The 14,770-nt window shown below is 43.8% G+C and overlaps 1 protein-coding gene across 3 annotated transcripts in view; it reads right to left on the bottom strand.

The window, feature by feature from the left end:
* The window catches only part of LOC147642100 (uncharacterized), a 66,070-nt gene extending 52,240 nt beyond the window's left edge, over positions 1–13,830 (bottom strand). The window contains exons 1-5 of one of the 3 annotated variants that reach the window (XM_086802881.1): positions 12,994–13,405; positions 12,437–12,646; positions 12,215–12,313; positions 12,041–12,115; positions 11,690–11,949 (exon numbers count right to left, since the gene is read on the bottom strand). In XM_086802881.1, the coding sequence (XP_086659007.1) occupies positions 11,690–11,949; positions 12,041–12,115; positions 12,215–12,313; positions 12,437–12,507 (505 nt within the window). In that variant the 5' untranslated portion in view covers positions 12,508–12,646; positions 12,994–13,405. Of the gene's footprint in view, positions 1–11,689; positions 11,950–12,040; positions 12,116–12,214; positions 12,314–12,436 lie in introns of all 3 variants that reach the window. The other 2 variants (XM_086802873.1, XM_086802890.1) reach the window with 2 other exon arrangements.
* Positions 13,831–14,770: the final 940 nt, after the last annotated feature.

Here is a 14,770-nt window from a genome sequence, read left to right as displayed (position 1 = left end):
AAACAATAGCCAAATGAGCTTTATGTTCTTCTTCGGTCTTCGAGAAGACTAAGATGTCATCAAAGAAGACACCTGTAAATTTCCTGTATCCACGGAATATGCGATCCATCATTCTATTGAATGTAGTCAAGGCATTTGTAAGACCAAAAGGCATAACAAGATACTCATAAAGCCCAAATGCTGTCCTGAAAGCAGTTTTGTGTACATCCTCAGGCACTACACGCACTTGATGATATCCACTCTTGAGATCAATTCGGCTAAAGCATGCCGATCCATCCAACTTGTCAAGGATGTCATCTATGCGTGGAATCGGAAACCTATTCTTGATGGTAAGCTTATTCAAAGCTCTATAATCCACACACATACGAAAGGATCCATCCTTCTTTTGAACCAAGAGGACGGGTGAACAATATGGGGAAGAGCTTGGCTGAACCAAACCCTTCTCAAGAAGCTCATTCACTTGCTTCATGATCTCCTCTTTTTGGAATCCACTTACACGATAGGCTGGCCTATTAGGTAGTGAGCTACCCGGCACAAGATCAATGCGATGATCTTCCGGTCGTACAGGTGGTAACTCATTTGGTAACTCATCAACAAAACAATCATTGTGCTCTTGCAAAAATTTCAGCCTATCATTACTAAGAGTGTTTACATGTACATTATTTTTCTCAACATAATCTCGTACAAAAATCAAGTATGCAAAAACACTCTTTTTCATTACTTTTTTTAATTTGTACATGAGATACAAGGGGAATAGTATCACCCTCTTCACCAGCATCAATTACATGTTCTCGGCCTTTATGCATGAAGGTGATCTTGTTAGTCTTGTAAGCCTTGCACGGATCAATACGTGTATGCCAAGGCTTTCCAAGCAATACATCACAGCCATTCAAAGGCGCCACAAGAAAATCCTCATGATCCACATAGCCTTGAATGTGTATGCGCAACTTGCCAAAAATAGGCATGACCTGCACTTCTCTACCAACAAAGACAGCCCCTGCTTCAATTTGAGGACCCATGTCCTCCACTTCAATACCCAAAGCAGCTGCCATCTGAGTGGATATGAAATTCTCCAATGCACAATCATCAAACATGAACAAAGCGGGCTGATCTTTGAGTTGTCCCCAAGCTTTGCATACAACCCTATCTTTGCTATCATGTGAAGTGTTGCTCTGCACATCCGGAACCATATGCACATTAGGCTTCGGTACATTAGCATTTTCAGCTTTGTTCTTCTTATTTGGGCATGCTTTTGCCATGTGCTCAGTGCTGCCACAAGTAAAGCATTTGCCTTCACGCATATATTGCTCCTTCTTCTCAACACTAAGACCAAAGTTTGCCGGCTTATAAGGACGCTTTTTAGCAAACTTATTTTCAGCTTTTGGACCTGATTTGGCTTGTTTGGTCCCTTTTAGGTGGCTGTCCATCATTTTGCAGGTTTTGGACACCCCTCTCTTTGCTTTGAAATGAGAGTTTAGCCTTATTGGATCGACTCAATTTGAGTTCCAATTGCTCGGTGGCGGTGGCGGCTGCGATTAATTGGTGTAAGGTATGACTAGGATACATTTGTAATCCCGCTTTGTACACGGGTTGCAATCCCGATTGAAACCTTCTCTTCCTTTCCGCCTCGGTGACATGCATAAATGGAGACACCTCCAAGAGCACTTTCCAAAACTTTTGTACATATGCATTTACCGATTCCCCCTCATTTTGCTTTACCCAATCCCACTTCATTGTTATCTCATTCATTGCATTGGGAGGCAAGAATTGAGCATAGAACCTCTCCTTGAACTCTTTCCATGATCTAACAGGATTCGGTGAGAGCTTCTCCGTGAGCCACCAATGGGCAGCAGTGCCTTTCATGAACATGCTTACATGCCGGATCATGGATTTCTGAGTGAAATCCTCATCACTGAAAGCAATATCAAACTGGGCAATAAAAGCAAGTGCCTTTGATGCATCATATTCTCCATGATATGTGTCAAACTTCACAGATTTGTCTCCGGCTTTGAAGTCACGAGACTTTGATGCATGTGTGTGCATCTCAACATGTTTTCCCCCATGTTTGTCCATTGGGACAGCCCCTGTGACTGGCATCATTTTTGGACCAAAAGGTGATACATAAGGCATAGATACATGTGCCCTGTAAGCATGAGGCATGGCTGGCCCCTCAACATGCATTGATACATTTTCAACCATAACTTCTCCCTCACAAGCACACTCGAAGGCATGAGTGGTATGAGAGATACACGGAATATCTGCACCAACAGAAAATTGCAGCCCATGTTGCATGTATTGTGCATGCACATTTTCAGCCGGCAATGGCATTTGACATACATTTTGACCACTGCCATAAACATTGTATCCTTCACGGGCTACATGAGGTATTCCTGCATGGCGTGAAGTCACTGATTGTTCCTCTCCCATCGCATGGAGATTCATCCTCTTAGACATAAGTTCTTGTTCGGGCACTTGACGGGATTCCAAGACATGTGGGATGGTTGCCTTTTCTGCATAGGCATCCTCGGTACAAGCCAAGTATGCACGTGCTGCATCCCTCGGTTGCATGTGCAACTCTTGAGCAATCATTGCCATTGCATGATCCATATAAGATTCAGCTTTCTTGGCGTTCAAACGGTCATGTACCAATGGATCCTCGCGGCGATAGAGATTCAATTCTTCTTGTTGTGCATGGAGAAGAGCCTGCATACGAGTAAGTTCAGCCCTCAAGACTATGGACTCTTCTTCTTGCATCTTCTCTTTGCCACGGGACGGCTGTCCCACATATTCATGTTCCCTATTGTGCACCACATGAGTTTGCTCATCTTGTAAAGCATTGGAGGCATGCATTTCATTGTCCCTGCCTCTTGTATTAGCATCTCCAACATTCATTGTATGGCTGTCCATAATGTTCTAAGTGTAGAGATAGCTAGTGTTCACGGTGATCGTCTCTCACGATAAAAGTGAAAGAGAACCGTATGCTCTGATACCAATGTAACTTGGTTGAACACAATGCTAATCAATACACTTAAATACACTAAGATTTGAAGGACACTTGCTCAAGTACAAGAAGTAAATTGCTGAATTGACAAGAGGCACACAATGAGCCGGAACGGCCGACCCCTCCCTTGAGTAAATTGTATTACTATTGGAGAAATTCAATACATAGCTTCACGGGCATCCATTGCCAAATCCTCCATGCCAATGCATATGAAATTCAGCATTTAGAAAACAATGGTATGTCGATGTAGATCACCAAGGAGCTGCCTTGATGCCCGGCCCGACTTCAGTGCCCATATTCTCTACCATTGGCTCTATGTTCTACCAAGCAAGGTAGCAACATCTTCAAGAGCACATAGGACAAGAGAAATACTACACAGGGCAGCTAAACAAGGAGTCCTGCCCTTCTACTGAGTAAGTAATGACAATACATTGTCCAATTACCTTACCAGTCTTCATAGAAGTTGTTGCAAGCGGAAGCCTTCGCGTTGGAAGCTTTAGAAGTGTTGATATCTTCGATTTGCCGCAATCCTTCGCGACAAGAGTCTTCAAGAGGATGAAGGGAACCTTGGGAAAGCTTCCCCTATGGTTCAATTTGAGAAAGGAAGGCTGAAATTAGGGTTTTCAGCAAAAAGACCAAAAATTACAGCAAAAATGAGAGCTGTTTTGCTGAATTCCAGTCATTGGGAGTGAGTGGGAGAGTGATTAGCACTTGGAAACACTCTTGGAAGCTTGGAAAACACCCTAGCAAGTTGGGTATGGCTATGGAGAGCTTGGAAATGGAGAGAAATGGTGGAAAAACAGAGTTTTCAGCCTCCAAAAATCCTCATGAAGAGAAAACACGAATTTCTCTTAATAAGTAAGTGAATTGGGGTCCAATAAGGTGAAGGGACATGGGGAGATGCCCATTTATGAGTAAAAGGGGAGAATCAGGTCCTGGACATTGAGTCTTGTCCGCCTCGGGACTTCAGTGAGTGTGAACTTGGAAGCGGTCATAATTTATAAGTGACTTTTGGGCGCCCAAACTTTAATGAAATGGGAACGCACTCACTTATAAATATTGGCCAAGTCCTAAGGGCTATTTGAGCCTAGATTGGGTAATACTTACCACCTGTTCACATGCCACACAACCATGTCAGCAGACAGTTTCACACGCATGGTTCACGGGCGGGCGTAGCCCGGAACTACACATAGGTCATGCAGGCATGAAAACAGCATGCAATTTCATTTGCAGGCAAGCACATAAAGATGCTACGCAATGCAGCATTGGCATGAGCGATTTCCGTTCATGAAACCATATAATACCAGGCGTTTCCAGGCAAGTATATGCGATACCAGACCCAGTGGAAAGCCAATCCTCCAGGCGTTTCCGGGCATGTACACAAAGGCACAAGTCCCAACGGAAAGCCAAGTCCTCCAGGCGTTTCCGGGCATGTACACAAAGGCACAAGTCCCAGCGGAAAGCCAAGTCCTCCAGATATTCCGGGCATGATAACATCAAGTCCCAGCAGAATATCATATCCAACTATACAGCATGACACGTGTCAATCACATGCATAGGCACATTCCATAAGCCATGGACACCAATCCAATATGTACATAGTATGAAAGCAAGAGTGAACCATTCGGGTGGCCAAATGGTGACACCTATGCAGAAAAGGCAACCATCCCACATGTCTTGGAATCCCACAGGGCACATGTATCTATGCCTTATGCATCACCTTTTGGTCCTAAAATGATGCCAGTCACAGGGGCTGTCCCAACGGACAAACATGGGGGAAAACATGTTGAGATGCAGGCACATGCATCAAAGTCTCGTGACTTCAAAGCCGGAGACAAACCTGTGAAGTTTGACGTATATCATGGGGAATATGATGCATCAAAGACACTTGCCTTTATTGCCCAGTTTGATATTGCTTTCAGTGATGAGGATTTCACTCCGAAATCCATGATCCGGCATGTAAGCATGTTTATGAAAGGCACTACGGCCCATTTGTGGCTCACGGAGAAGCTCTCACCGAATCCTGTTAGATCATGGGAAGAGTTCAAGGAGAGGTTCTATGCTCAATTCTTGCCTCCCAATGCATTGAATGAGATAACAACAATGAAGTGGGATTGGGTGAAGCAAAATGAGGGGAAATCAGTGAATGCATATGTACAAAAGTTTTGGAAAGTGCTTTTGGAGGTATCTCCATTTATGCATGTCACCGAGGCGGAAAGGAAGAGAAGGTTTCAATCGGGATTGCAACCCGTGTACAAAGCGGGACTACAAATGTATCCTGGTCACACCTTACACCAATTAATTGCAGCTGCCACCGCCACCAAGCAATTGGAACTCAAATTGAGTCGATCCAATAAGGCTAAACCCTCATTTCAAGGCAAAGAGAGGGCTGTCCAAAACCTGCAAAATAATGGACAGCCACCTAAAAAGGACCAAAACCAAGATAAAAATGGTCCAAAGGTTGAAAATAACACTACCAAGAAGCGCCCCTTGAAACAGAGAGACTATGGTCTCACTCCGGAGCAGAAAAAGCAATATATGAGCGAGGAGAAATGCTTTACTTATGGTAGCACCGAGCATATTGCAAAGGCATGCCCAAACAAGAAGAAGCGTGATAATGCAAATGCATCAAAGCCTAATGTGCATATGGTTCCGGATGTGCAGGGCAACACTTCACATGATAGCAAAGACAAGGTTATATGTAAAGCTTGGAGACAGCTCAAGGATCAGTCCGCTTTGTTCATGTTTGATGATCGTGCATATGAGAATTTCATATCCACACAGATGGCAGCTGCTTTGGGTAATGAAGCAGGGGCTGCCTTTGTTGGTAGAGAAGTGCAGGTCATGCCTATTTTTGGCAAGTTGCACATACACATTCAAGGCTATGTGGATCATGAGGATTTTCTTGTGGCGCCTTTGAACGGCTGTGATGTATTGCTTGGAAAGCCTTGGCATACACATATTGAACCGTGCAAGGCTTACAAGACCAACAGGATCACCTTCATCCATAAAGGCCGAGAGCATGTAATTGATGCTAGTGAAGAGGGTAATACCATTCCCCTTGTATCTCATGTACAAATTAAGAAAGTAATGAAAAAGAGTTTTTGCGTACTTGATTTTTGTACGAGATCATGTTGAGGAAAATAATGTACATGTAAACACTCTTAGTAATGATAGGCTGAAATTTTTGCAAGAGCACAATGATTGTTTTGCTGATGAGTTACTAAATGAGTTGCCACCCGTACGACCGGAAGATCATCGCATGCCGGGTAGCTCACCACCTAATAGGCCAGCCTATCGTGTAAGTGCATCCCAAAAAGAGGAGATCATGAAGCAGGTGAATGAGCTCCTAGAGAAGGGTTTGGTTCAGCCAAGCTCTTTCCCATATTGTTTACCCGTCCTCTTGGTTCAAAAAGAAGGATGGATCCTTTCGTATGTGTATGGATTATAGAGCTTTGAATAAGCTTATCATCAAGAATCGGTTTCCGATTCCACGCATAGACGACATTCTTGACAAGTTGGATGGATCGGCATGCTTTAGCCGAATTGATCTCAAGAGTGGATATCATCAAGTGCGTGTAGTGCCTGAAGATGTACACAAAACTGCTTTGAGGACAGCATTTGGGCTTTATGAGTATCTTGTTATGCCTTTTGGTCTTACAAATGCCTCGGCTACATTCAATAGAATGATGGATCGCATATTCCGTGGGTACAGAAAATTTACAGGTGTCTTCTTTGATGACATCCTAGTCTTCTCAAAGACCGAAGAAGAGCATAGAGCTCATTTGGCCATTGTTTTTGAAGAACTCCGTAAGCATAAACTCTTCATAAAAGCAAAGAAGAGTGAGTTCTTCTTGTCAGAGATACATTATCTTGGGGGGCATATTGTGTCCAAAGATGGTGTTAAAGAGAATGATTGGGTATTGCTGAAATTTGAGAAAGCAAGACTTGCAAAGAGGCCTCGCAAAGAGGGTGCATATCCTAAGCTTGCAACCATGTACTATGGGCCTTTTCAAGTGATCGAGAAGATCAATGAAGTGGCTTTCAGATTGGAATCGAGTCTCCTTCGCAAGTATGTAGGGCCGGAGCCTAGTGAGACGGTCATTGAGGATACACCAGAAGTGGATGAGCTTGAGGAGATCTTGCAGCCAAAGCAGATTGTGTATCACAAGGAACGCAAGCTTGCTGCAGGCAAAGTTGTGAGGCATTACCTGCTGAAGTTTAAGAACTATCTTCCCGTTGATGCTAAATGGGTAGATGAAGAGTTCTTCAGAGATTGCCCGCATGTGCTTCAGACATATTTGGATGCTTTTCACTTGTGGATAACTGTTTAGAAGCCGAGGGGGATGTCACCATTTAGTCACCCAATTGGTCCACCCGTGCTTTCTCATCATGTATGTACATTGGACTAGTGTCCATGGCAGTTGTATATGCCGAGGATTGATGCCACTCATGTGATACTGTGGACTTGGCTTTCCGTTGGGACTTGTGCCTCTGTGTACATACCCGGAAATGCCTGGTGAATTGGTGTTTCATTGGGTCTGGTACTTCGTGTACTTGCCTGGAGCACGTCTATTTTGGTGGTCTCATGAACGGGGATTGTCCATACCAATGCTCCATTGCATAGTATCTTTATGTGCTTGCTTGCAATTGAAATTGCATGCTGTTTTCATGCTTGCTTGACCTATGTGTAGTTCCGGATAAGGGGACGCCCACCCGCGAACCGTGCGTGTGAAACTGTCTGCTGACATGGTTATGTGGCATGTGACAAGTGGTAAGTATTGGTCGTAAACCTAGCCTTAGGAGTTAGCACTAATTTATAAGTGAGTGTGTACACACTTCATTAAGTTTTGGGTGACCAAAACTCACTTATAAATTATGACCAACCCGGTGTTCACACACACTGATGTCCTGAGAAGGACATAACCCAATGTCCACCGCCTAGACCTTATCCCCTTTGTACAAAGGGAGTAACCAGCCATGTGTCCACTCTAGCTTGCTCCAGAAAGCACCTACCTGCCACCTACATTGGACAACTCACCACCTCACTCCTCCTCCCATCTCTAGAGATTGGCGTCTCCTTCATGAGGGCTATTGGACTGCATTTTCTGCACTTTCTCCTTCCCAACTCCATTTCCAAGCTTGCTGAGGTGTTTCTCAAGCTTCCAAGAGTGTTTCCGGATGCTAATCACTCTCCTACACACTCCCAATGACTGAAATTCAGCAAAACAGCTCTCTTTATTGCTGTAATTTCTGGTCTTTTAGCTGAAAACCCTAATTTCAGCCCTCCTTTCTCAAGTTGAACCATAGGGGAAGCTTTCCCAAGGTTCCCTTCATCCTCTTGAAGACTTTTGTCGCGAAGAAATACGACAAATTGAAGATCTCATCACTCCAAGGACTTCCATCGCGAAGACTTCCGTTGTCATCGACTCTACTTGCATTTGGTAAGCTTTTATGCTTAAATATGGAAGCAAGTAGCAGAAGGGAGGAACCGGATTACAAGATCACATACCCTGTGTAGTGTTTCTTGTCCTACGTGCTCTCTTGCAGATTGTTGCTACCATGTGTTGGTGGAACAATAGAAAGCAGATGGTAGGGAACATGGGCACTTGAGCGGGTAGTGTGGATTGCAAGTCTACATCGACAACCACTTGTTTGCAATACTGTATTCATATACATTGGTATGGAAATCTGGTCAGAAATGCCCATGACACTGTGTACTTGATTCTCCCAAGATCAATATACTTTATTTGAGGGAGGGTTCGGCCGTTCCGGCTCATTGTGTGTCTCTTGTCAATTCAGCAAATTACTTCTCGTATTTAAGCAAGTGTCCATCAAATCTTAGTGTATTTAAGCAAGTGTCCATCAAATCTTAGTGTATTTAAGTGTATTGATTAGCATTGTGTTCAACCAAGTTACAATCTGAGGATGATTCCCAGTCCATTGTTCCAGCTAGACAGCCTCAGTTAGTTGTAGAGGTTGAGCCCGAGGCTGGAGATGAGTCCCAGCAACAGCAGGAGGCTCCGCGTTCTGTTCGAGTACCAAAGTGGTTGTTAAACACCATTCGGGAGTCGGGTACTACAATGCTTTCCTCCGAGTGGACAACAGAGGATGGACCTCGAAGATCGCACAGAGTTCATGACAAAAGTCATTCAGCGGAGTTGTTACAAGTAAACTATGCTGTGATGTCTCGTATCATTCGAGACAAAGAGCCCACTTCCGTTAAGGAAGCTCTTTCTCAACAGACTTGGAGGAAAGCCATGCAAGCAGAACTGGATGCCATAGAGAAGAATAAAACTTGGGAGTTAGTTCCGAGGCCGTCAAAACGGTCAGTCATTGGTGTCAAGTGGATCTTTAAGACCAAGTATACGTCTGATGGGTTGGTGGACAAGCACAAAGCCAGACTTGTGGCTAAGGGCTATGCTCAGCGGCCTGGCATCGACTATGAGAAAACCTTTGCACACCGACAACGAGGATGACTACGATTCGGACAGTTCTTGCCCTTGCCTCTTCTCAATGGTGGCCCGTATATTAGATGGATGTAAAATATGCGTTCCTTAATGGTGACTTGCAGGAGGAGGTGTATGTTGAGCAGCCTCCAGGCTTTGAGATTCTGGGATCAAAGGGGATGCTTTACAGGTTGCGGAAGGCCTTGAATGGTCTTAAGCAGGCTCCCAGGGCTTGGAATCAAAAGATTGATTCTTTCTCTCTACGGACAGGTTTTCAGAGATCAGTTGCAAATCCTAACTTGTATCTCTTTCAAGAACGCGGTTCGGTCATGTTGATTATCCTTTATGTGGATGATCTCATTCTCACTGGCGGTCACGTGGAGCACATAGCAATGACGAAGGCTGCCTTGCTAAAGGAGAGTTTGAGATGACGGACTTAGGCTTACCTCATTTCTTCTTGGGATTGGAGATTTGGAAGACCCAGAGGGGATTCTTTGTTTCTCAGCAGCGGTATGTTCATGAGTTGCTGGAGACCTTTGGGATGGAGAATTGCAAGCCTATTACTTCACCGAGGGACCCAAACACCAAACTTACAGTGAATGATCCCCTTTTCTATTTTTCCCCATTTTTCCATATTTCTCCCTATTTTTTGGTCGTGGGGGCTGTATTTCTCTAGCCGACTGCACTTGTTCTGACCGATTGGATTTTTGTCATGGCCGACTTGATTTTTTGCTGGCCAACTGCATCTTCTTCAGTCATGGACATGTCAAGTGCCTGTCAGCTGTTTTGACCTGGCCGACCAGTACTAGAGAGTGGTATGAATACCACCCTTGCCCCCACACCTATTTTTGTATCGGTTTCATGTATATATAGCAGAGTTTATACGGCTTCTCTCTCTCTAAACTTCTGCATTTTGTTCTCCACAGCACTTGTCTCATTTTCCACTGTGCATTCCAATAGATCCATGTTCCCCCATTACGATTCAACGTTGAATAATGTGTTCACGCTTTCATTAAGGAACTTTGGACCTATCCCCATCACTAGGGTTATCTAAAATATAAACATGGAGGCATAGTAGGACTATGCACAGCAATTACATCACATCTCCTGGCCATTGGAATGCAATGCCAACATCTTGTGTGGATGAACCTTAATTCTAAGCATTTGATTGTTGTAGAAGACAATCCACAGAAGCAAATACTTGTTAAGGAATAAATGCTCCCACTAGGCTGCATGGCATTGCTTCTGCCAGAAAATATTTACGAGCTGGTTCTTCACTTAGGATAAGCACGGACACATTGCCCCCTTTTCAGCATAGCTGATCTCCAACTCAATGAAGCTCCCAATAAAGATACAGTCCTACGAAGAGAACTTTCTACAGCTACTATTTATGGGTTTGTCCAAAAGCCTGGATATTTGCAGGTATACATGGCCCATTCCATGGGGATTGCTGCAATTGTATCATCACTATAAAGCTTCGTAATCCTGGTTCTCATCTTCACTATCCAACAACTTGTTGCACCATTTACAGATTTTGACTGAAGCAGTTCGAACAGTTGTGTCAGACTTGCTCGGCCCATGCGATGAGTCTTCCCTATCTTCAGGTTTATCTTTAAGGACTGGTTGCCTTTACATATATAGATGTGATTGGCTTGAACCGGCCTTGCTTATCTCATGTAAGGCCTTCTGAGGATCATTGTGTATAACTCGCAACTCATCCTGCAAGATGTGAAAATCAAGACCTTCGGACTAAAGTTTCCAGTACACATTTGTGGTGATGGATTTTCAGAGAAGAGGACACACACCACTAGGCTTTGACCCTTTTTTTTACAATGACCTACCAATAAAGCAGTTGGTTATTGGAGACTAGACATCTACAAGATCACATGCAAATTATAAATATCTAATGATAAGACAGTTGGCCAGTGTTGACTTGACACTAGGAGGTGGCGTCCAAACATGGGAGCCCCCTGGTACTCAAGGAGCTCATGCACTACCCACACTACCTCTCATGACACATCAGTGAGGATAGATATTCAAGGGCTTATCACCTGTACAGTCTGCTCCACCTAGGTTTAATCATATGAAAGAGAGACTTCAGCATGATTTATACACTGCTTTAGTGGCTTAAAATGTATTCTTTGTGCCTTTCTTGAAAATTGACCAATCAAGCAAGGCATTCCTATTCATTGAAGTGTCGGACATAATTGCTTAAGGGCAGAGTAACCATGCTGCTTACCCGACTCAGTTGAATCCCATTCACGATGAAGGCAATTTTTCTCTTTTTCTCTGTCCCCTCCACCCACACACGGTTCCCATCGACTTGATCTTTCTGTATTATTTCGTACAGGACTGTTATCACCCCATGCAGGTCCAGGTCTAGAACTAGAGCTATTAAGCTCAGGTTGCCTGAGACTCTGCTGGAGAAAAGAACTCCCTGGAAGACTTGAAGGTCTCCGCCATTCAGGAACATCAGGAGGGCTCTCAGAAAGAGCATCACTGCACAATAAAATGACAATTTGCAAAAACACCCCTGGAATTTATAAGCAGAAGAAGGATCCAACTGCAAACACAGCACAAAAGGACTCACCTTTCTTGGATCAAACCTCTGGAAGAGGCTGCTGGTATTGCAATCCCCCCATCAACCAACTCGGAATGGGTGTGCCTGAGAATTAAAATCAGAATATTGATACAGATTGTGGAGCCCAAACAAGTATGGCTATTCACACAACATAATACAAAACAGATAGTGCGAGCTTGATACCGTAAGAGGACAGGATTAAGGCCTGCAGGCAGTCTCTTGCAATCTTCAAGACCAGCCACAGACAGAAGAAAATCCCTTGAATACACATGCGTTGCACGTCTAAAGGCCATGAAGGGAAAAAAAAAGCTTCTTCAAGACAACTCTGTGATGTGCCTGACGTAGACTGAAAGAATGGAAACACAAACAGTAAAAGCAAAGATGTAACTGAGTACAACAGGATACTTCTTTGAGATTGAGGTAGATTCAAGAAGATCTCTAGACATTCCATTGCATTCTGCCACTTCTTGTCCCATGTCTTACACCAGAAGCTTACTTGCTCGGGATGTTTGTATGCAGGGAAAAAAGCACCCGCACTATATGCTTGATGGCATGCGATCTGTACAACCCTCTTGATAAATGGGCATAAATATAGGACCTGTGGATGTCTTAAAACTGGCAAGGGCAGACAGGTCACGTGTCATTCATGTCTACTGTGATTTTATTACCTACTGTGATTTTACGTGCATCTGAATGCAACAATTGAAGAATATGATGATGGATGGAAAGTAAATAGAGTGATGGGTAGCACAAAAACCCAACTTCAGCTCATCTCAACACAAGGAATCCTTGAGGGTCAGTAGTAGAGTAAAGTGGTGATAATATACAACATGAAGGCACCGTTGCTTAAGCTGTTCTAAGCTGCAACTTTGACAAAGACCAAGGGAAGCACACGATCAGCATCATGATCGAAATTGCTGACCTAATGGAACAACATCATCACATCAAAAGAGCTGATGCACCTTAAGCATTATCATCATTTCCGTGACCTAATGCATCATCATCATCGCAATTGTTCACCTAATGCATCATCATCATCATCACCACGAGTGTTGACCTAATTCATCATCATCATCACAAGTGTTGACCTACTCCAGGCCATACGCACTTAGTTGTCTCTAATTTGTTGCTGTCGAGATCCCTCAGCGAATCCTCAGTCAGCACTGGATGTAAGATTGTGCCCTTCTGAAGCCCCCTGCCAGATTGTATAGGGAATTGGAGTATCTTTCTGCACTGCAGCCCTGCTTGATAGGAGATGTGCCCTTCTGAAGCCCCCTGCCAGATTAGGGAATTGGAGTATCTTTCTGCACCGCGGCCCTGCTTGATAGGAGATGGTCGCAGCTATATATTCATGGAAGCGCTTTGTACAGAGTCATCGCCTACACTCGAGATTTCCAGCAAACCTTTGACGATTTAATAGAAGAAGAGAGAATTTTCGGTTAACTGGGAAGGATTGGAAAAAAAAAAAGGGGGTAGACAGGAGATGCGCGGCAGGTCGATCGGCAAGGAAACAAGGTTACAAGCGTTTTATGCCGCAAACGAAAGGGAATAACCTGTGTAGAAAGAAAAGGGTGAGGAGGCGGGGGACGTAGCAGACTTTCTGCTGCGGCTTTATTCGATGGAAATCCGGAACCTGGAAATGAAATGGGAGAGAAGAAGACCTACAAAGCCTCCGCGCTGCTGTGCTAGTTTTTTTTTAGTAAGGCCCTGCCCTTTATTTTCTATCGGTGAAGTAATTACTGGAGGAAGACCAAGAGCATACGTAGGGATGTTTAAAAACAACAGTCTGATGCATAGGAAGATTGCAAAAGAGGGACTTAGATTTGAAATAGGTGACCCCATTAATTTTTTTCTTTGTATTTTTTTGGAAAACAATTATAATTATATTTATAAACTATGCAAAAGCATAAACAATAGTCTACTTTTTACAGGGGCCACTCAAAACCTATCACACAGATGACTATTAAGTAGGGCACAAATTTGATCCCACCTCTCCTCTTCCCAAACAAAAGATGGATGTTCCCAAGAAATGTGATACCCCAACTATAAGCCAACCACCACAAGCAGAGACTCAGTAGTGCATACTTCAAGAGTCTGTTCCTCCATGAACTCTTTCTTGGTCCAAATCTTCACATGAGGTCTCATGCCAAGAGGATTCTCTGTTAAGCTCGTAAAGGTATGAACCGGCTACTTCTCTTTCAGATACCATCTTTGAGTCTTATATTCAAACTTTGGTAATCTTTTCTTCAAATCTTTCCCTGCATAGCCCTGCCACATGTCAATACATGGTTAGGTTACCCTAGTATGTGCAATCGTTTCATCATCATGAAATTGGCTCATCCTATCCCAAACTGGAATCCATACGCGAGAAAGGAAATCCCACACCTTCTTTGCCACCGGACATGAAATGAAAAGATGCGAGCATGTTTCCAAGCATGTAGTATAAAACACACATTACCAGAAGCAATTGGCCGCTTTCGCACAACTGGTCCCCCAATGGTAGGCCTCCGACTAGCATGTGCCATAGGAACACCTGCCCTTGATATAGAATCTTACACCACTAGCCCTGTAAGATTACTTCCTTCCACCAAGCCCTACTTTTCCTGATGTTCCATACCCTATTAGTGATTCAGTGCTTATCTTCCACCATCATATGGTACACTTGATTTGTTGTACGTTGGACAATGTCTTGAGGCTTTCTAAATGCCCAATCTAACCAAGGTTACTGATCCTCCAACT

Source organism: Cibotium barometz, chromosome 1 (assembly GCF_041138505.1).
Source record: "Cibotium barometz isolate CiBa-2024 chromosome 1, ASM4113850v1, whole genome shotgun sequence".
Taxonomy (NCBI): Eukaryota; Viridiplantae; Streptophyta; class Polypodiopsida; order Cyatheales; family Cibotiaceae; genus Cibotium; species Cibotium barometz.
The sequence above is the reverse complement of the archived record's forward strand: the minus strand, read 5'-3'. Positions and strand labels throughout refer to the sequence as shown.